The following is a 23,442-nucleotide window of genomic DNA, read 5'->3' on the forward strand; positions in this document are numbered from 1 at the left end:
GCGTTTCCCACTTGAGCTCGAGATCACATTTAGTTAGATGTGTCAGTGGCCCAGCAATGCATGAGAAATCCTTGACAAAGCGCGTGTAGTAGGCACACTGCCTTCTTGTCGATCGGCTGTGGGAACTTTGCGATGGCAGCAGGCTTCTGCGGGTCGAGGTGGACTCCACACTTGCTGATAACATGGCCTAGGAACAGAAGCTCATCGTAAGCGAAGCGGTACTTCTCTGGCTTCAGAATGAGCCCTGATGACTTGATGGCCTCTAGTACTGTTGAAAGCCGCCTAAGGTGATCGTCGAAATTTCCGGCCAAGACCACGACGTCGTCCAAGTAAACAAGACAGGTCTGCCACTGCAATCCTGCTAACACCGTGTCCATGACGCGCTCGAACGTTGCAGGCGCCGAGCACAGTCCGAATGGCATCACCTTGAACTCCTAGAGGCCATCTGGCATGATGAAGGCGGTCTTTTCACGATCTCTCTCGTCGTCTTCCATTTGCCAGTAGCCAGACTTGAGATCCATTGACGAGAAGTATTTTGCGTTGCAGAGCCGATCTATGCGTCGTCTATCCGTGGAAGGGAGTATACGTCCTTCTTCGTGATCTTGTTCAGTCGACGATAATCGACGCAGAAACGTAGGGTTCCGTCCTTTTCCTTCACCAAGACTACAGGAGATGCCCACGGACTTTTCGACGGCTGGATGATGTCGTCGCGCAGCATTTCGTCGACTTATTCTCTTATGGCTTCACGTTCTCGCTTCGAAACTCGGTAAGGGCTCTGGCGGAGTGGTCGAGCGCACTCTTCGGTGATTATGTGATGCTTTGCGACTGGTGTTTGTCGAATCCTCGATGACGCCGAAAAGCAGCCTTTGTATCGTAGCAGACTTCTGAGCTGTTGCTGTTAATCATGCGGAGACTTGGATTTATGTCGAAGTCTGGTTCGGGAGCTATGGTCGCCGGGGTAGATGCGGCAGAATCCGAGAGGACGAAGGCATTACTGGTTTAGAGTCAGACAAGGAACAGGAGGACAACTGCCTACCACCCACAGACGAATGGTGTTACGGAGCGCCTGAATAAGACCCTCGCCGACATGCTAGCAATGTACGTTGACGTCGAACACAAGACTTGGGATGCCGTCGTGCCGTACGTAACATTTGCTTACAACATGGCGATGCATAAAACAACACAGATCACGCCGTTTAAGCTGGTTTACGGCAGGAACCCGACGACGACGCTCGGCGCCATGCTGCCGCACGTCACTGACGAAGAGAATCTTCACTTCGCTACCTATCTCCAGCGCGCGGAAGAAGCCCGACAGCTCGCCCGGCTACGGATCAAGAACCAGCAGCGTACCGACAGCTGACACTACAACCTCCGGCGACGCTTCGTCGGGTACCAGCCCGGTGACCGTGTTTGGGTTTGGACCCCGATACGCCGACGAGGACTGAGTGAGAAACTATTGCGACGCTATTTCGGACCCTACAAGGTCATTCGACGTATTGGCGCACTAGACTATGAGGTCGTGCCAGACGGTATTTCGCATTCAAAGCGGCGTCGCGCACGATCTGAAGTGGTCCACGTGGTGCGTCTTAAAGCATTTTACGGACGCTGACGAACTTCCTTATTTTGCTGTTCTCTTTGCTACGGGTGTTTTTCTTTATTACTTTCCTTTGCAGGATCGGGTCGATGCGTTTTAAGAGGGGGGTATTGACACGTGTACTTGTTTGTCTTTATCGGGCGACACGCTGCACCGCCTAACAAATGTTATCGCACAGCACAGGACGCGCCTGCATGTATCGAAAGTTTCTGGAATGTTATCGATGCTTCCATCCACTGTCTGTGACCGAACGCTGTGTAATCTGATTGCATGTGTGCGCGACGCGAATAATGTAGAACTTTGTGGAAGGCACGCGGGCCCCAGCGTTTACTCTGGAATATTCGACGACTGATGTATAAAAGTCTACGCGCTTGACCCGCTGATCAAATTTTCGACGATCGCCGACTGTGTTCGCTGCTGTCGCCATTCTTTGAGTGTAGTCGGTTTTTGAGGGCACATGTTCGCCCAATAAAACGCTAGTTTCGTCTTTCCCATTTTGGCTACTTTCTTCAACGTCACTACCATGTGACAGTATTTTGTCACGCTGAATAAACACAACCAGACGGTTTACGGTCTCTTTCCAGATGTGTTGGGTTCTAGAATAACGCCTCCCTTTTGTAAAGTGCACGGACCAATCACCGACTTTGTTTGATGCCGCTGCGCCGGCCACACCCGAAGTCCTTAAAGTTAGTGCTGCATTATAAACCCTTGCTTAACTAACACATAATGTCTTCATCGAACAATGCCTCTATTGACTCGGCCTATCATAATTTGTGACGTTATGGTGCAGGTCCGCATGCAGAATGTTTTTTAATTATATATTAACAGGGTAGTGTAGAAATGCACAACGTCAAGCAGCTAAGGTTGGCCTCCACTCCGAAATTAGCGAAGGATAAGTTTCAGTGAAGAAGGCCACCTCCTGTTATGAAAGTAGTTGCGCGCGGTTGTCTCACTTCGTCGTACGACGAACGTTCAATCAGTAGGTGCATGGATAAGTAATAATGACAGGCATTAGGTGGCTCAGACAACCGATTTAGGTTACTTTCTCGCATACTCGTCGCATGCGTCCTGCCATCGATATCTTTTTTTATAGGGCGCTTACAGAATGGGCGCCGGAGTCGGAGGAGACAGCAAAGGTGACTGATGGGAGAGGAGGATTGTTGTGGAGTGCCATTTTCATGCTTACAAACAGAGTCCCTGAAAGACTTCCGCTTAACCCCTCCGCAAGAACACGTTACAATAGCGTATAAATTTATCGTACCCTCCAGCTGGCACCAGTTTTGTTGGGGAGTTAGCGTGTTTAACAACTGAATTGTGTTGTTAAGTGCAACAAAAAAAGGCCCATTCATGAGTTTGATGCACGTTCTTTATATCTGAAAACATCAAGAATATATGCCTACAATATACTATGCTACAAGACACTTTATTTTTCTTGGCTAACTGGACTGTCAAAAATGACTGACCGGAAGTTCTCTGTGATCACGAACGCGTTGCTGCCACATCGCGGATGCAAAAGGTATGATGAGATGCACGCGCTCTTGCGCGGGGACTTCGTGCGTCGGAAACAGAATGCAGCAGTCGGCTTTTCATTTGCATTTCTTCGCATTTGCACGTTCGCATTTTTGCGTTACCTGCATGGGCCGACAGCTGCCACTGTAGCGTTCGTCGGCGTAGACCGCTGTGCGTATATCGTGCCGAGATGCGCAGCTGTTTGTGATGCCATCGATGTCACGCTGTCGTGGTCTCCGCTGTGTTATTAAATGCCAACTTGGTCATGCTGCCATCGCGACCGTCATCAAAATCCCTCGTCGTCACAACGTCGACTTCGCGCCGCCGTCGCTGCTGTCACGTTGTCGTGCCGTCTGTATACAGAACACGTAGCCGATAATTTGTGGCTGTCATAAACAAAGCACCGTTACCGTAGTCAGCAACATACTTCGCCAGTATTATTGTTGGCATGCCCGTTTGATTTCTGCAATCCGTAGAAGCTGTTTGTTTGATTTGGCGAAAAAAATCCGCAGAACCCATCTCACGATGAAGGTCGACGTTAATCCGATTAGCATTGAAGCAATGTAGCCGCACGCCGTATTCCAAACTCCGAAAGATGCATGGAGCCGGGCTCCCCTCTCACGCTTCCCACTGCTCTCATTGCGCCATCTAGTGTCGCCGCCGCGAAGCCCGCGCGTGGCGCGGGTGAGATTAGCCACGTACGCAGCGGCACACAACCATTTAACTAAGCTCTCATCAAGGGTGTTCATTGAAGAGTGGCGTATATCTGGGCGCACATACGCAGTAACCCATGATGGTGTCAAGAAGGTTCGTTGAAGAGCGTCGCGAAACCAGGGCCACAAACCCAAGTTGGCGCAATGTTCGGTTTCGAATCGTCTTCCGTCAGCATAGCAGCCCGATGCACTACCAATTAGACCATGATGTGCCACTGATCCATTTTGGCGGGAGAACGGTCAGACAGACAGACAGACAGACGCCGGAAAGTCTGTCAAGTACCGTAAGAATGCAAATCGCATGAATAATCTTCGATTGATGGTTTATTTCTTGTTCAAATTTCTTTTGTGACAGCTGTGAAGGTTGACCTCTTGTAATGCTCTAGCTCGCGTCACTGTGAGTTCTGTTCCAGTTCTTAGAATTGTTAACAAATGCGCTATTGGCGGACATTATATTCGCACACGATTGGGCAGCTTGTCCTTCACGATCAGTCGTCAATGGCGCAGGTAGGCGTTGTCGGCCGCACGGGCGCCGGCAAGTCCTCGCTGGTGCTGGCCCTGCTCCGTGTTCTGAGGGCTTCGCAAGGACGCATTCTCATCGACGGCGTCGACGTGTCCACGGTGCCGCTGCGACGCCTGCGCTCCGCCGTGACCGTCATTCCCCAGGTGAGACGAGAGCGTGACAGTTTTTTTATCGTGATAGCAATGATATGGACACTTTCGGTGAATTTTCGCCGCCACCGTGATGTTCCTGAGATCTTACATAGATATGCTTATATACAAGAAGAAATGAAACCAACGGGACCGATTATTTCATTAGTGGTTGTTTTGTATGAGTAATATAAGTATATATAGCGTTCCAAACTAGAACGGCAACAGAAATGACATAATCTAAGTGAGACGGGTGTCGTCCGCCATGTTATTCCAACTTCTTCCTTCTCACTTCTCCCCTAGCCCAATTCTTTCTCTTCTGTCATGCGTCCAACGCAGACCGCTTCACTCTTCTGGATTTCTTTTAATTGCACCTCCTGGGGTGTACATTACGCCTTACGTTACATTACACCTCCCGTGATCGTCATTTCCCAGGTGAGACGAGAGCGTGACAGTTTCTTTATCGTGATAGCAATGATATGGACACTTTCGGTGAATTTTCGCCGCCACCGTGATGTTCCTGAGATCTTACATAGATATGCTTATATACAAGAAGAAATGAAACCAACGGGACCGATTATTTCATTAGTGGTTGTTTTGTATGAGTAATATATGTATATATAGCGTTCCTAACTAGAACGGCAACAGAAATGACATAATCTAAGTGAGACGGGTGTCGTCCGCCATTTTATTCCAACTTCTTCCTTCTCACTTCTCCCCTAGCCCATTTCTTTGTCTTCGGTCATGCGTACAGCGCAGACCGCTTCACTCTTCTGGATTTCTTTTAATTACACCTCCTGGGGAAATACTTGAATATGTTTCCAATAGCGGCGCACTCCGTTTGGTCTGAGGCTCCGGCGTACCAGACATTCTTCAATATTCCATGCTGGCATGCAGTCTTAATAACTTGAAATGGTCCGAAAAATGTTGAATTTGAAGGCACACCTCCTTTCCTTACAAGGACATAGTCTCCAAGCTGTATGTGCGGTATCTCGCTACTGTGCCTTTTATCAAAGTTTCGCTTCATGCGGCGCTTGTAGACCTCCTGTTCTTTGACACTTTTCCTTACTTCGCCGAGTTCGAGGTTCTCTAGGAGGCCTAGCTCACGATCTGCAGGAAGTATGGGCGCTGTACCCGATGTTACAAAATGAGGGCTGCAGCCTAAAGCCGTGGTGTATGATCTGTTGTGATGTTTCCCAGCGGCCTCGAGACAGCACTTCCAGCCACCGGCAAAGTCTGGATACATCTTCAGGTACTGTTTGATGTCTCGTATGGCACGTTCCGCTAAGCCGTTTGCTGCCGGGTGGTACGGAGAAGAATACTTTATCATTATGCCGTGCTCCTGTGCCCACTTTGATAATTTGTCACTCCGGAAAGCCGGCCCGTTGTCGCAGACGAGCGTCTTTGTGTGTTTGAAAGATTCAGCTTTGAGGAGATCTATTACGCTGTTTGCGTCTTCCTTGCCAGCTTTAGTCGCAATCGTCCTTGTGCACTCATCTATGGAGAGCAAGAAAGCTGGCGTTCGCTTGACTCCTTCCCCCTTCTTTTTGAGCTCCGCGAAGTCCAATTGAATTACTTCGAACGGGACGCTTGAATATTCAGGGTTTGTCATAACGTCTTGTCGATTGCTTGAGTTTAACTTTGTTCACCTGGCAGAGGTGGCATGTGCGGATGTAATGGCTGATGTCATTTTTCATGCCCGGCCATGTGAATCTCATGAGCAATTTCTTATAAGTGCGCCAGAAGCCATCATGTCCACCCGATCCAGGGGTCTCGTGGTATAGATGAAGAATCCTTGGAATCATAGTTGGTGGTACGTGATACCTTCCATTGATAAACTGGAGCTCTTCTGTACCTTCCCATAGCTTAATATGATTGATTGTCTCTGGATTATTGCTTGATTCCTGTACAGGTAATCTTGATAGTGCGTCAGCGTCAGTGAGGAGTGGGCCAGGACGGTGCGAAATTTAGAAATCAAATTGTTGCAGATAGTTCACCCATCTAGCAATGCGGCCTCTTGGCTGGGCCATGCTCAGAAGTTGAGTCAGTGCTTGATGGTCCATGAAAAGTATGAATTTGGCACCTTCCAGGTAAGTACGAAAGTACTGCACAGCTTTTAAGATGGCCAGAGCTTCCTTTTCTGTGGTAGAGTAATTGATTTCGGCGGGTTTCAGGGTATAGCTGTAGTACCCCACAACGTAGCGTTTGGTCTGATCAGCTTGTTTGGATGGCTTCTGGTATAGAACTGCACCGGTAGCGTAATGTGATGCGTCCATGTTCAGCACGTCCGTGTTCAGCGCAATGCTAAACCTTGCATTGCGCTTGCAAGGTTTAGCAAGGGCAATGTAAGTGTCGCTTGGCGAAGAGACACATACATTTCGCTTGCAGTGTCGCTGTCATTGCTTCGCTCTTCGAGAGGAACTCTTTATTTTCTTTCTCTTTCTTCTTTTGCTGGTTACGCCCAGTTCACAGATTACTCGCGGCTCTTTGGTGTAGTTTCAGTCCCAAATTATTGATGAGTCATGCTCCCGAGTGCTGTCGACAAGCGTGCGAAATAGACAGCGGGGTACGGGGCGACAAGAGTGCCCGGCCTCCACGTAATTGAAGCAAGCAGGCGCTGCTTGCGACTCAAACGTTAGGCTAGTAGGGCGCTGCGAGTGGTTTTGACATAAATCTGATGAGTAGGCGTTGCGGATGGCGCTGGCTTATCCATGCAAACCGGCGTCCCCTAAAGTTCTTACTCGCGCAACATCGACTACACTGGTGTCCCCTGCAACTATCGCAGAAGTGCATCGACTTCCCGGCGGATTTTATCGATCGCTTAGTCTTGCTTTGCGTCTTTGAATGACTGCCTTTCAAACGCATAGCCGGTAGAGCAGCGCAAATAACGCAGAAATAGTGAAGAGAAAAGGATCACACAAGCGATGGCCCAACTCGGTGCACTTAGCGGTCGTTCTGTCATCTCTCTTTCTCTTTTCTTTTTTCATCTCACTTGCGCTGTTGCGCTAATGATGCATTCGCACAGTACTGCCCAACTACCCATTCTTGCATCTTTTTAACGGTGAAAACACACTGAGTCACGCGTTGCAACTAGCATACATTACATACAAAACTCTAAATTCTTACTGCACTTATAACGCACTCGGACAGGCACCCCTGTGTTTTATGAGTGCTACACGCATGAAAAAGGGTGAAGCGTCTCGCAGCTTTTATGCAACAATTGCTCTTAAGGACTATTTCCAATTAGATGACATAGGCAGTGACTACCGATATCCTCACATGCTTTCTGTGTTGCGATAGCACATAAAAGGACACTGCAGACTAATTCTCACGGTCGTTGCCGCCATGATGTTGCGTATAAAGTCCGAGTCAAGATAACGTGCTATGGCACCCTACGTACACGACGTATACAATGAAGGTGCGAGAGAAAGCGTTCGAGGGTGAGCCAAAGAAAGATGGTCGCTTGATTCGCCATTTTCCCGCACGTCCGGCGTTGGAGATCACGTGATCAAGCGTTCGCAAGGCACGGGAGGGGGACGTGAGCGTGCGTCTGCTCCTCGAGACCGGCCGTCGCTGCGCATGGCTATTCGCGCGACTGAGCGCATACGAGCCCCGAAACGACACATTTTGAGGGTAATCTCCAGGGGTGCAAGGCTGGACGAGACGAGGTGGCTGGTGGCTTCGTGTGCACTGTCTTCTTGCGCACTTAATTCCTGTAGGATGCGTGATCTCGGGTTTCGAGAATGCGATGAAACGACAGGCAGCGCGAAAGCGCTCGCTCCCCTCTATTTGCGCTGTTGTTAACGCCAGCGTCGTGACAGCTGGTGTTCGCGGTTATCCCAAGAGATAACCCAAGAGATCTGCAGATCATTGCCAGTTCGTTGACTCGTTCGGGTTCTTCGCTTGCATTGACAATAATTTCTGTTAAGTAGCCACATTACAATATGCGTGACAGCGCAATTGTAGCTTTCGTAATAAACGGGCGCGCAAGAATCAAGCCAGTCAGTGCGGTTCACGCTACCCTTCCCCCCCCCCCCCCCCCCCCCGCGCTGCGATGTACGTGTTCGTCGTGAGGCCTCACACTGGACACGCTGTGGGGCTGATTGCCGCAACATCGTCGATGGCTCCTGCACACCTACGTGTTTCCGTTAATTCATTTATTAATGCAAAATTATTATCTGGCTCACGAGGTGGAAAATCCGGCGTAATTGTCGGCGTTGGCGCGACCACCGATGGTCCAAAAAGTCACCGACTCTTCCGCTTCTCGCCACCGCATGGCACTAGTCGCTTGGCTAGTTCAAGGCGAGAACTAGAGACGCTCGGAGATCGTGGCCCGCGGCATAGTCGTGGCCCAGTTGTGCTCTCCAGACGCAGTGTAAATCACTGTGGATCGTCTTTGGCGGAAATGTCACGCCAACCGCCCCTAAGGGCTCCTGGCGAACGTTAATTATCTCGACGCCACCATGTCAGTGCTTTAAAATTGTACTTCAGCGACCACAAAGCGCCCAGCGGTTTGTTCAAATAAATGACCCGACGCAGTCTGTACGCCGATGTTAAGGTGTCTAAAAACTATATATATATATATATATACTGCACTGATCGCATCGCCGATTGCTTGCGCCTTTTTACCGCAGGATCCCACGCTAGTTCGCGGCAGTCTTCGGGACAACCTGGATCCTACGCGCAGTCACACAGACGAACAGCTCTGGAGAGCGCTGAGACAGGCGCACCTGTCCGACCTGGTGGCTGGCCGTCAGGAGGGACTGCTCATCGAAACCGGAGATGGAGGCTCGAACCTCAGGTGCGGTTTCACAATTATTTGGTATGTTCTTGTCCTATTTCTTAAATGTATGTGTGTGAACGCGCGTGCGTGCTTGTTTGCGGGTGTGTGTGTTTACAATATCTTGAAGAAGGTACGTCATCCGTCACCCAATATGCATATCTACATTTGTGCATGCTGATTGAGGTCAACAAAAAAGGCGTGCACGTGAGAGTATGGGAGGCAGGACAAACGCTGTCCCACTGTGTTTGTACATTCGTGCTCTTTTACAGCGAAGCTGTTATTCTCTATGTGGTCGGCATTTTTCGTGGCGTGCTTACCCGACAGAACGGCCGCTTGAAAAGGGGTTTGTGTGAGTTTCCGCGCAACAGAAGCATGTTTTCTCACATATATTCGTATTACAATCTCGAAGCTATCACGTATCTTGTGTGTACGTCGTACTTTACGCTTTTTCTGACGCAACTTACTTTTAAACATTTGAAACATTTAAACATCATCATCCTAATGATAAAGGAAGAACAATGATAAGTAAGAACATTAACCAAGAACTTAAAACATTCCGTCATTTTTCTTCAGTGGTAGGTAGCGAAGCCAACGTCTCTCTGTTCGCATTTGTAGAGCAAAGGGTGGCCATGCGAACCTTGGAGATTGCAGTAAATACCCCGTGCGCAAACACGGAACAAGCCACCTATAGGTGTTGTGGAAGTACGAGTCACTGTGTTGTATGCCCCATAGATAATCTTGTAATAAACACTCTATATTGTTCATTGGGAAATAAATAAGAATAAAATAAACGAAAATTATGCATATCCTTTATACTAATTGTTCCATAATGAGAAAACAATGTGTACGTGGAATTAGTGCGCAAGACGTTTGCAATGTACCAAAGTGCTCTCTTTTGTAATATAAGAATGGTCAGGTTTTTTAGCGCACGAAAAGAGACGAAAGGCAGTGGTAAGACGCGGACATAGCGCTACCACTGTCTTTTGTTCCTTTTCGTGCGCTAAAAGATCTCAGCTATGGAATACCAACACGCCCTAATCTACGCTCTTATAAGAATGGTTTCTATGTTATATAAGGTCCCGGTGCCCCAGACAAGGAAACAATAATCTATGAGGGCAGCAAAGAGCGCACGATAAAGCTGGAGTTTTCCTTTGTGTGTACGAAAGTGCCTACATCGCGACAGAACTCCAGCTGCACGTAATCATGATTTATTCAACCATTCAATATGACACGTCCTTGTCATATCAGTACGAAACATACAGGATACTTATTTAGGATTTAATCAGCGCCGACGACAGTGTTGATGTCTTTGGGTTACTGATCGACATGTATAGTTATCGTAATACTCCACTTGAAGCAATCTGTCGACGACGGTAACCTTCGAGCGACAAAGGCATTTTAACTCTTTAATTTTGCCGACCTTTGTTAACCCATATGTGCCTGAACTTGGGGAAATTAAGGAAAGTGATTTATTTTCCCATAGTAATTGCTTCTGGGACCTCAGAAAGCAGAATCAACTTTTTGTTCAAAAAAATTTTTTTTCCGATTGTGTTTTTGCAGCCGTCTTACGTATAGGACACTAGACACATTTACTACTTATTTGAATGATACAATTTGAAGCATTTGACATGGACTCCGATGGCGCATTTTTCACAACGTGTGGTGGCCTTCCCATGGCAATTTGCACACCTCGTTTGCTTGTCTTTAGGGATCACTGTGTGGTCAATGCCGTCAAATCGGCTTTGGGCTTCCAGCAAAGACTGCCGGCTTTTTCCACGCAGTGGCTTGGAACCGAAACTCTTCGTGTATGACATCGCTATCGTCCATCGAAATATGAGGAGCTCTGTTCCCATTCTGTATTGCATTATTGCATTATTGCATTCCCATTCTGTATTGCATTAGTCATACATGCATCAACAAGATACGTCAGGAGTGATGAATACCCCTTCTTTCCTCTGATGGTTGTGCGGTACTTGGCAATATTTTGGTCCAGTCTATCAACTCCTCCCATGTTGCCATTGTACCTCGAAATCAGAATAGCTGCTCCACTGTGACTTTGCACCTGTTCTCTCTTGAATATTTTTTTTACCATTTGCGTTGGTTCGACCCCGTAAGCAATTGACACAACGGTCACTGTGCTGCTGTCCTTCCAGCTACATACAATAATTTCAGACTCGGCATCGACTCTCTACTCGTAGAAGCCTCGAGTCTCACTTTTCATTTCTTTCTGTGCGAGGATGGGGCAGTTTTCTATTCGGTTATCCCTCACGGTGCCTGTGCACTTGACACCCATTGACGAAAGCATTCTAACAAGTTTGAGACTTGAAAAGAAGTTGTCAAAGAACACGTGAAAACAGTAATCAAGCTTTCCTTTCATCCTGGACACTATTTCTGTAACAGATCCCCCTAGACTAAGCTTGTTTTTATCATCCACATTGACGCTATACCTCCCTTGGTAGGGTTCAACAGAAAGCAAATAGCCCAATGGGGTGCAAACGCACCACAATTTATAGCCAAACCGGATTGGTTTCGCTTTCATAAACTGCTTGCATCCATGCTTTCCGAAGTACTCACACATCCTTCTTCATTGCTGAAGCAGTCTAGTAATGGAGCATACAACAGAAACCGTTCATCCAAGAGCCTAAACAGTGGTCGCAGTTTTGTGAATTTGTCTTTTTGTACTAGATTGTTGTTGTCAGCCACATGTAGGGTCGTGAAAATGGCTTCAAATCGGTCGCACCTCATTGAGTGCGCGACAAGTTCATTATGAGAATGACGTGAGTTTTCCCACAAACATGCAACGCCTTGGAACCGGCACATAGCCACTGAGAAGCAGAATGCTGAGAAAACATCTCAGCTCACCTGCGTTCACGTTCGAGAACCGATTCTTCTGTTGTGCATAAGTGTTGGTGTTTTCAACAAGCAGGTTGACGACTTCATCGTCAAAAAAATTTTTTTAAATGCCTCTACTGGAGTTAGCGATGCTCCATCAGCGGAGTATGGGTCACACGAATGGCGAGTTTGGAAACTCTCATTCAAGTCGCGTTTATCCCACTTGACACTTCCTTTCTCTTGCTTAGCTTGTGGCTCCCGGTCGTCCTCATCCTCACTCGACTCTGAACAAGTGTACACAACTTCAGCACGAAGAGTGCTTCCTGGCATATGGTCCACGCTGGTGCCTTCTTCATGACCGTTTTCTTTATCTGTCACTGCCACCGCGTGATTTTCGGGCGGAAGGGTGGCCACAGTCGACGGTACATCTTCCCCAGCGTCATTTCGGTTTAGAATATCGTTGAGCATTTGGGGATCTTTTCTGCGGTAAAATGAACTGCGGGGAATCTCCTGACTGAAAGTGGAAAAGGAAGTTTCTACCATACGTCCATATGTCCTTTATTACGTTACTTCAACGCTACGCGCGCGACGCATCGCGCGTTCCAATGTGACACAACTACGACCCCTGATCTGCCTAGTGTGATACATATAGGACACCCCTGTTTGACAGACCGCAACCAAAAAGCTTTTGCATATATCACAGTGATATTGTTTTCAGAGCATATTCAATTACTCAGGAAAAACTGACAAAAATATTGACAACATCAAAACTCATTTGAATTTATATTACTTACATTTTATTCCGCGGCATGGCGTTCGTCGAAGCTCACGCGGAACGACAATTTTGAGACTGCAAGATCGTCGCGAGGTGCGCTCCCACGCTAACCAAGACTTTCATGCGAGTAGGGTAGGGCCTCAGAAACACCCGAAAGGGAGCGCTAGCTTTTTTACAAAAAAATGTTCGAGCTATTTGGAAAATTTAAGTGTCCTACATATAGGACACTAGGCATACATTCGACCAAATCTCGCGTTTCCGCGAGGTGTGCATTAACGGGAGTCGATTGTAAAGACGCGAAGTAGCCTTTTTACACTTCCGACAAGCGCTGTACGTCCTTACGTCCTTGTTAAGCTACGTTGCATCGACGCATCTAAATGCACTTGGGTGCCTAAAACGCCTAGGTGTCCCACTTCAAAGAAATTTATTTGGCGTTTTACATTGTCCCATACGCCGTGCAGCGTGGGCCAGCGACAGCTGGTGTGCCTGGCCCGAGCCCTGCTTCGTGGACCCAAGATACTGGTGCTGGACGAGGCAACGTCACAGATGGACGGCGACACAGACCGCCTGATCCAGGCCACGCTGAGGGACGCCTTCGCCCAGTGCACTGTGATTGCCATTGCGCACCGCATTCACACCGTGCTCGACTACGACAAGTGAGCGATAACGTTGCGATAACGTTGCCCACCGTTTTGTTTCCTATCACGCATTTGAATTCGCACGTCGTCGCAAAGTGTGCCTACGTCAGTAGTGCGTATTGCGTCGCTCCGAAAAGAAACACCACGCAGTGCACAAGAGATGTTGAGCGTACGGCAGAATTGACAGTCGCTCTCAATACATGGTTTGCCCTGACGTCATCGTGGTCGCCATCTTGGGGTGCTAATTAGTCCGTTGAGAAATTGCGTAATAACGGCGATAACAGCGATGATCTGGGGAAAAATGGTCACCATCAAGAAGCGATACAATGTACGCGTTTTAATAGGGCGAACTGACGTCGTCATCGTGGCAGCCATGTATGGCGGGCGTCCATGATGGCGACTAGAACAACTTGAAGTTGCATCGTTGACGTCAACAGCAAACCGTCTATACGCGGCCGAATCAATAGTGACATACTGGTGGAGTATGATCTGCTATTCCGCAATCCGGAATATCTGTAGCCCTCTGAGGTCACGCAAGGCAGAAAAAATAGAGACCAGAGCTCCGCGCATGCAACTATTTCCTTTTTTTGTTTTGTTTATATCTCAAGGAAACTCTCCATTCGTTCTCGCACGTTTACGGTTTAACTTTTCTTTTATTCACTTTATTTAACGTGATTGAGCTTCGATGAGCTTGGTTCGGATTTTCGAATCGAAACTTGGCAATTGCTCCGTGTTGTGCAGCACGATCAAAAGTGCCGACCAAGGATTCTGTGAGAAAACCGAATTTGCTAGCAACTCCGAGTCACAACGTGAAACTGATAAATACACTGCAGTGCTTGTTATGCCAAGTCTGAATTGCACTTTTCCGTTTTCAGGATTTTCGCAAAAGCGTCGAGAAAATTCGTGTTTTTCTTTTCTTGACGCAACCAATGAAATACGCTCTCTTGAACACGGCTGGTACGTTCCGTGGTTTTCAAGAAAGTATCGCCAACAGCCTATCTTCGCACGCACAGTACAAACACTAATCGCAGAATTAAATACCTCATGTTTAGCACGAACTAATGAGCATACTTTCGTTTCCACCGAACCTGGTTCACGTGACAATGACGTAATTTTGGATCGTACAGTTTGATTAGAGTCGGCATCAACTTTAGTGACTGCATTCGTAGCACCATCACAGGGCACTCTCGCGTAATTGCACGTTTTGTGCGTACTACTTTAGATTTTCACTACCGCGTTTCATTCCGCAGGTATAGTCTGTGTCTTACGCATGCATCCAGACCTGTCCTGCTTTGCATCGTTCAAGTTCGCAACAACGACTGACTCTGACTCATGCTTGCGTTTATTTTGCCACTGTAGGATCCTTGTAATGGCGGATGGCACCGTTCTGGAGTACGGGCCGGTGAAGAAGCTACTCTATGACGCCAGTTCCGCATTCCACACGATGGCCAAGAACGCCGGAGCCTTACCTTTCGACGCCCATGGCCGAGACTATGCATCAACTACTGAACTGTGAAAATAACAGCCCGCAGACGTGTGGCTGTAGACTGCCTTGGTGAAACCATGCTTCGCTGCTGGCGTCACATCTCGCAGGATGTGATCGAAGGGCACAAACTACGCAACGCCAAAAACACAGGCTTAAAGACTAGTTGCCTAGGCCGCGCAGGAGCAGCAATCGTGGCGCTGGCGTTTCGTGATATCATGCGTTCGCGAGTACGGAAGTTATCTGGACGAAAAGTTCCACAGGCCACTTATGCAGTTCCTTCACGAAGAAGCACTGCATTTTTTAAAGATTTGGAAGTGTTTAAATTTATCCAAAAATTTTAAATTTCTGTGGGCGATAAATGGCGTCTTCTGTTTCACACACTAAATTATTACAAAGATCTCGCGTCTCCAAGTCGGTCGGTTCTGTTTCATGGGGAATTTCGGCAGGAAGAAAAGTTGCCACTGTCATCATACTACCGCGATAACGAATGCGACTCAAAACATCAGCGCTGATGGCAGTACCTTTCTGGATCTGAGTTGATAATGAGCTAAGATCTGCTTCTAACTTTCGGCTATCCAGTATTTATCACTGGACAAACACGTTTGAGTGCCGATGCAATCGTTGTAAGGAAGAGCCTTATCCATTACCTACAAGGAGTGTAGTCGCATTACAAAAAGAAAATCTGACAGCATTTAATAACAAAAGATGCGTACATGCGCAGAATATATCGGTTGTCTACGGAAATGGCCGGGTACTTCCAATCGACGTTTATCTGCCGGGCGTCTTAACATCGGACAAAATCAAAATCCTTAGGTAAGAAAAATAACTACTGATTTCAATAGCGACTATGTAATGTGTCCATATCTCTAGCGGGCAACTTGAGAACGTTTCATGCGCATTCTTGGCGCTGAACATAGTCTGGAAAATGCGACCATTAGCGCTCCATTCCTAAATCACCATAATTTGACGACATCGTTACGTTATGAACCTGCCTGAAGCTGCACTGTTAATCTGATTTCACACATGTCGCACTAAACAGATGGAACATACATGAAAAAATGTGTACCGCTTAATAAGCGGAACTTATGTGCAACGAAAGCCCTTGGCCTGCTCATCCTTCTTGGGAGCTTCTTGTCTCTGCTATTTTGTATCATTCCTAATATCGTTCCTTTTATGTTTCGCTAAGTGAAACATATTTGCAACACTATTTCAATTATCATGTGCGATGTATGTGACCCGAGTTTAAGCGTTTATTTAAACATCATTTCCTCAGATGAGCCAGGACTTTATCTATAGCGACATCATTGCTAGGTTTTTTCGACGCAGTGTGAAGCACTTCACTGACCTCACACAGAAATATTTGATAACGTTGCAGCCGTTTCCCAAATATCTGCGCACCAGCCGCAAAGATGGTCTGCAAGCAGTTGGTACAAGGAAGCGATAGCGCAGAATTCGCCGCGGGTTCAGGTATTTCTCAATGGTATGTAATGAATGCGAACAAGTACAAATGGATGTTACACTTCTGAGATAGCCGATAATAAAGGTTCCTAAGGCCAAGATCGACATGTGCACAAGAAAATAAACTGTCTTTCAGGGCCACACTTGAGAGTTTTGCTGCATGTATTTACTGTGTAATAAACAAATGAAGTTCAAGTTACACGAGTCTGCGCACTGGAGCGTCACTAGAACATTCTGGGATCCCAAAACATGAGAGTCATGGATTACATGCGGTCAGTAGGTTCCACCTGGTTTCCCGCATTATAGATCAATCACGAGCCGCGATAGGGCAAGTCAGCGACGGTCTTTTGGAAGACCACGGCTGCTGCTTTGGCGAGTATTCTTGTGTGCAACTAGTCATGAATTAAGCTGTTTTAAGGACAATGCTACGAGAAGGAACCTGTCACTAAGCCGGGTGACCTTCACCTGATTTCGTGCTCTGACGAGCCCACTTCAACACAGAACGACACACTTAAGCTCGCACTTCTATGTGATTATTTTCCACAGCGTATTGTACTCTTAAAGGAAATAGTCTGGTGTCCTGTTCTATTGGGCAACAAAGGAGTGGAGCTCATTTCGAGGGCCCTCTCTGCGGCGCACTGAAGCTAACCTAAACGAGCATGGCGCCCGAGATCGGGGGAGGCATATACCCTCGCGACCTCTGGTCCCAGGAGACATGTAAGAAGATGATGCTTCGGTAGCGGCAGCGTACGTTCTTATTCGCTGGGTAATGGAGGGTGGAAGCGGGGGTAACAGTTTAAGCTGATGAAAAAATCTTATCCTACGTTAGATATGTTTTCCTTGACTGAATCTTTTCTTCCCAGAGATGAAAGATCAAACAACAATACAAAACTACACTCGACCAGTCTATTATACGTGAAGTTTCACTTTTGATTTTCTTCTGGTATCCCTCAACTACCTTTTCAACATCGCATCTTTGAAAGCAGCCTTCCAAGTGCGCGCTCTATTGGTGGCCTAAAAGGCTACAAAACTTTGTCGTCCGCCACTCCAACTAAAACCTTGAGACCTTCTCCGATATTATTTCAGAATTATCGTATTGTTTATTTCTTTATGGAGCTCTAATCATTCGGCAATGCGCGCCAGTACTTCGAAACAATTGTTTTATGCCCAATAAGTCGCGCAATACGTGACGACTCTGTGCTTTCACTAGTGGGAGGTCTACCTGATTCAGGTCTACCAGAAAAGAGCTCCCTACCCTAGTGGCAGGTCTACTCCCCTCGCGTACTTCGGAAACCACGTGTTTTGAGGCCTCGAGAGGTTGATGGTGAAGTGCCCACAGATGGCGAGCGGCATTTCTCGTTCTGCAGCGTTGTCGTAGCTGGGTGCGAACCCGGGCTTGTCGTAGGGTATCAAGCACGTATACATGAATCGCTGCGTCGTCTCTTGGGTGACCTCGACGCTGGTGTAGACGGTGGTGACGGTGATATCTTGGCTGTTGTACGTGAATATGTAATAGGTTTAAAATATTGTGGCGATGGAAAAAACACGCCTTTGCTAAATATTGTGCCACCGTGCGCCGTGCGTTATAAGTTATACAGAGCAAACACACGCAGGCTGAAATATCTTTTCCACGAAGTTATCATGTGTTGCCTTACTTATCCAGGGTTGTTCCAACAAACAAACATTGATCCTATTCACTCGGAGAATGACACCTGCATGTCTTCAAGATATATCTTTTTTAATGTGTGTTCGGCAGAACTATAGCTAAATTGATAGGTTAGATAACTTTCATATACTAATCTGGAGGCTGTAAGTTTTAGTTCAGAACTTAATATTGTATTTAAAAGCATCATATACATACACCTATAGCGTGAGATCGTTTCTGTAGCTCCTTTCATGCGTTTAAAAACAAACAAAAATTTTTACCAGAATTCCGTGACCGGCTGCTTGTGAATCAGAGCCTGCTTCCTCAAAACGGCATGCGTAAGAAGGATTACGTAGACCCCGCGAACTTTGGGAACGAATTGTATATGTGAGATATATTGAAGACATCGGCATATGTAGCCTCGTATGAGATTCCGTAAAGTATTATCAGATGGCGGAACGCGTCTCCGTTAAATGATAATGATAATCATTATAATTGGGCCACGGATGCAGTGCATGTTGCGAGTCTGTGTGTTGACAACGGCAATACGACGGCGACGATGACCGGCTGTACACGGCTGAAATAACTTAATTACAACAAATAAATGCTAATCATGACGCAGTGGGCACTCAGGCCCACATTTTTTTAACCGCAATGCTCCGCCTCCTGCCGTTGCTGATTTTTTTCCCTGTAAGCACACACTTGACATGAAGTTTTTCTTTGAGTGAAAAATCATCTTGTCATAAAATTTTAAAAAGACATTAAAAAGCAACACGAAATCTTTTTAGACATGGTCGGTCGGTTTAGCCATTGAAGGCGAAACCTCCCTTATATTGAATCAATCAACCAAACAATTGTTGTTTCTGACTCATATAACGACGTGTTATTTTTATGCAAGCAGGAACTTGGAGCCATTTCAAAGCTTGTAGCAGGGATCCATTATTTTACATAATTGACTACAATATTCTGGTGAAACCTTAGCGGCAATACGCCAGCATGACTTCGTTCATTCCAATGTGTTTTCTCGTGCTTGGGCCGTATTGGCGCATTATAAGTTGTAAATGCTTCCCAGGCTGACTCTTGGATTTCTTGGAACTCTAACTGAAAATTATCATCGTGAGCGTCAACATCGTGGTCATCATCACCTTCTGCCTCTTTCTGCCCACTGCAGGAAGAGGTGTCTGCCAGCGATCCCCAATCAACTTTGTCACGCGCCTGCTGACAACGCCTCATGCTGGCATAATTTTTCATTTCATCACAACTGCAGTCACACAGAATTCAGCCCAATTGTAACATTGTACTTCTTAGTTTGTTTCCCCAATAAATGTCTTTCTCATCACTATCATGCGTGGTAAGCATAGTTGAGCTTATCATTCAAGTTACTAAATTTGAAACACGTCACCCGCCCGCAACTGTAAAACAAAACAAAAAAAAAATGTTAGCAGTATTTTCTTTTCTCTGCTTCAAGTTGATTCCCTCAGCGTCTTCTCTTTCTCGCCGTGGATACCAACAGTATGTCCAGCCGCTCTTTAATATATCCGGAAAATACATAATACCAACGATTATCATCCATTTATGATACTTTGTTTAATTTACCAAATTCAGTTTTTCTTCTTTCTTTCTCTGCTACCACACAATTCATGATCAATCCTCCGCGGCGGTTGGAGCCATAACGACGAGTCACCTGCCAAAAAGCAAAAGAAATAACCGTAATAGAAAACCCGAGTGCGGAACAGTGGGAGAGGATGCTTTCCAGCGACATCCTGAAGGTCCAGCAAGGGCTAGTAAGGCGTGCTCGCACGGCAGCTACCCTCAGTGGGGCCCTGGACTAGGGGCACCAACCCTGCAAATCAAGATGGAAGAAGCCATCTGACGCACCGCTAACTCCATATGTAAATAGAGCAAATAAACGTTTTTCACCACCACCACCACCACCGAGCTCAAACAAACCAAAGTAAAATTTGGGCCTCTTGGGCCCAAATTACACGTGCCCCACTGGCGCACGTGTAAGAGTGCACGAGTAGAAGAAGAACAAGAAGAAGAAGGCAACTGGCCGTAGCGGTCTCGTCGGAAGCCCCCTCTCTGTTGCTGCGACTCAAACCCTCAGAACGCGTGGAATTCCACACCGGCGACCTCAACCGGGGGACCACCTCGAGCAGCGTTGTCGCAGTCGTCGTTCGATTCAAAGGCAACGGCATGCGACGCGGCCAGAGCCCCGTGCAGCTGCCGCTGTGTCCTCGGCGCCGTCCTGCGCCCGTCCAGCCGCCGCTATTGCTCCGGCGCCGCAGTCCTGCCCCCAAGGACAGGTCCGGCGAGGCGTCCTGCGCGCGCTACTCTTGCTTCGTGCTGCTCGCCGTCCTCGTCGCGACGACCACGCTGCTAGCCACGCCGGCGCTGCTGCTGACGCGGCTCGATCCGTGGCGGCGGGACCACTTCACGCTGGACGAAGACCTGCGACGCTCGCGGGACCACAGCGTGCACCCGTGCGACGACTTCTACCGGTGAGCGGGGTGGCGCGGCTGTAGGCCTTCATCGCCGTACGTAACGGGAATTAAAGCGCTCTATTTTTTTAGGTCAGTCGGTATATGGGGGGCCTAAGATTCGAGCGTAAGAAAGATACGTCAAACGCACTAGCCCAACACGAAGGATCGATTAACCGTGGAATCAGTTGGGAGAAGGCAAGAATCATTGAGGAAGAACAGAATTCTTCGCTTCGCAAACCTCATCTTGGTATCTGTGATCATTCAGACCCAACTGAGCACGCACTGAATAGCAACTACGGCAACTTTCCACACGTGTATGCCCGATGTTTACGTCACGTCCTGAAACGTACAGTGTTGGTCAAAAACTTGAACCCACTGTGAACGGCCGGAGCGCAGTTGCGCTCCGATATGGCGGCGCTGCCACCGTCGGCGCGCGCCGCTGCTTTCTTGCGCCGAGGATAGAGAGGGCGAGGGAAGCGTGCCTCTTTTACTCGAAAGCGTCGTTTGATAACAGCGCTCGTGAAAAAGTGCGGCGAGCGCGGCGCGAACGCGACGGTGGTGAAGCGGAAGCCATCCGACCGGCTAGCATGCCGCTTGCAGCGCATGCTCGATGAGCGGGCGGGGGTCCCTGGCCACCGCTGTCAAACGCGGTACGGTCAAATTTCGCAATTCCGAGTGTCGTAATCATGAGTTAATGTTTTTTCGGCATTAAATTAAGGTGCAACGCTATCGATAGTCCTGCGCATACTCGAACACGGGCACATTGCGAGGATCGTAGCTAAGATCTCATTTAGCAGTTGAATGCTCTATTTAATAATGGTGCCACAATGACATCTCGTATTTGTCATCATGAATGCCACAAGGACCAAATTAATCAGGAAAGGATAAGCTTCAGGGTATGGCACCTGCATCTCTCGACGAAATCGCAGGGGGCAGCATGCCTTCAAGGCACTGAATGTGATTTGGTCTGTGGTTGCCCTGAACAATTGCAGCTTGCCCACGTGTGTCTAAACTAGCCAACGTCCCTGGTTGAAAGCTATACGTATAACCCATTTTGTTAAACTACCTGTCAAGCCCTTTCTCGTAGAGACGAACGATGCCTCAGTAATCGATATGCAAAATACTTCCAGTGAACCCGTGACCGTGACAGCACCGCCGCTGTGACGCCTTCACTGTTGGAGAATCCTATTATCTCGTGGCCGTGGTCTACTCTACGCGCTTCAAACACGTGATGCCCAATGCAAACGCGATGAGCTTACTCTGGCCTCACGTGTGCTTGAAAGTAGGTCCTAGCGACAATGAGGCAGTATGCACGAAGATATCAAAAAAGCGATGTAGTGGGAACTTTCCTAAATGCCGAGAGAATGGGTCTAACTCAATGGGTTACTCAGGCAGGACGAACGTCTTCTAGCCCCAAATCGTTTTCATAATCTCACTGTGGGTTGATTTAAAGAACTTCAACGCCATGCGCAATCATGTTGTAGTTCCTTAGTGGAGAAGTGCGGTCTGCGTTTTTCAAATATTGTAATGGCGGTTACCTGCAGGGCCTTTCCGAAGAGAGCCCTTGTAGTCGAAATTACTGCGTCCCGTCTTTTCTAAACGAAAGATGAGTCAGCTGCCCGCATATTAAATAAAACCTGGAACAGCGTGTAACAGTACTGAGAGATGTCAGTTTATATTTTATCTTTTGTTTTCATCGCACTCAGAAATGCATTTAAAATGTGTAAAAGCATAACGCGAAGGCTCTTGCTTATGAATATGTAGGATAAAATTGTAATAGAAAATTTCGATTATTAGGACAATCTTTATAGTATAAGGCGCTGCGTTTAAGCCGGGCAGTTTGGCCCAGGCGAGCGCATTTACTCTCACGAGGCACTGTACCACGGCGGCCGCAAGAAGACCTCGCAGCTGGCAGAACGAGCGACTTTCTAGTTTTTCACGAGCCCTGTTATCAAAAGATGCTTGACAGTGAGAGACAAGCTTCTCTCACCTTCTTTACCCTCGGCGCAAGCGAGCACCGGCGCGCGCCGGCCGTTCACAGCGGGTTAAAGTTTTTGACGCGACAGCGTTAAGGAGCTTGTGTCGCAGAAAAGCCGGTGTCGTCGGCCGTGAGCGAAAGATCCCGGAAGGCAACTCATAAATAAAAATTACCGACGATTACGTTACTTCCTAATGCGAAATTTGAGCGCAGCAAATAAGCTGTTTCACCTTTTGGATAGATTGAGGCAAAGAAATCGAGCAACACATGTATGCGCTATCACATAATTTTTTTTTTATTTTTCACACGTATTCCTTTAACAAAGACTCCACTAACAGTTCTTGACAGTCATGAAGGAAGCTTTGTGGTCGGAGAAATAGACTGATATATGTTCGACTTGGTACACCAATGCTTGATTCTCAAAGACGAGATCTATACAAGTGCCTCGCGAGGTTGTCACAGCCGTGGGGGAAGCAGAGGCTAAGCGCCGCCGCCGAGAAGACCCTGCCGTTCGCGCCGCCGAAGCGGAGGCTCATCGCCGCCGTCGAGAGCAACCAGCAGTAAGCGAGGCTGAAGCAGAAGCTCATCGCCGCCGCCGAGAAGACCCTGCAGTTCGCGCCGCCGAAGCGGAGGCTCATCGCCGCCGTCGAGAGCAACCAGCAGTAAGCGGAAGCGGAGGGGGGCGGCGTGTACACCCAGCGGCAAACGATGGGGGCAGAAGCGCGCGCAGCAAGCGGACAACACGATAAAGGGAGGAGGGAAGAGATAGCAGCGACTGACTGATGCCGCTGACGGCGATAGTGAGTCAACCCCAGCTATCCGCCACACAAGAACAGGGGGGGGGGGGACCCTTTCCTCCTCTTTCTGCATGGCGGCGACGGTGTTCTATGCAGTCAC

The 23,442-nt window shown here is 47.8% G+C and overlaps 1 protein-coding gene across 1 annotated transcript in view; it reads left to right on the forward strand.

The window, feature by feature from the left end:
• Window positions 1–15,720, forward strand: part of LOC142557112 (ATP-binding cassette sub-family C member 3-like) — a 66,660-nt gene extending 50,940 nt beyond the window's left edge. Inside the window, exons 20-23 of the mRNA XM_075668726.1 lie at window positions 4,324–4,482; window positions 9,102–9,268; window positions 13,319–13,513; window positions 14,855–15,720. Coding sequence (XP_075524841.1) covers window positions 4,324–4,482; window positions 9,102–9,268; window positions 13,319–13,513; window positions 14,855–15,011 — 678 coding nt within the window. The 3' untranslated portion in view covers window positions 15,012–15,720. The remainder of the gene's footprint in view (window positions 1–4,323; window positions 4,483–9,101; window positions 9,269–13,318; window positions 13,514–14,854) is intronic.
• Window positions 15,721–23,442: the final 7,722 nt, after the last annotated feature.

Source organism: Dermacentor variabilis, chromosome 9, assembly GCF_050947875.1.
Source record: "Dermacentor variabilis isolate Ectoservices chromosome 9, ASM5094787v1, whole genome shotgun sequence".
NCBI classification, from domain to species: Eukaryota; Metazoa; Arthropoda; class Arachnida; order Ixodida; family Ixodidae; genus Dermacentor; species Dermacentor variabilis.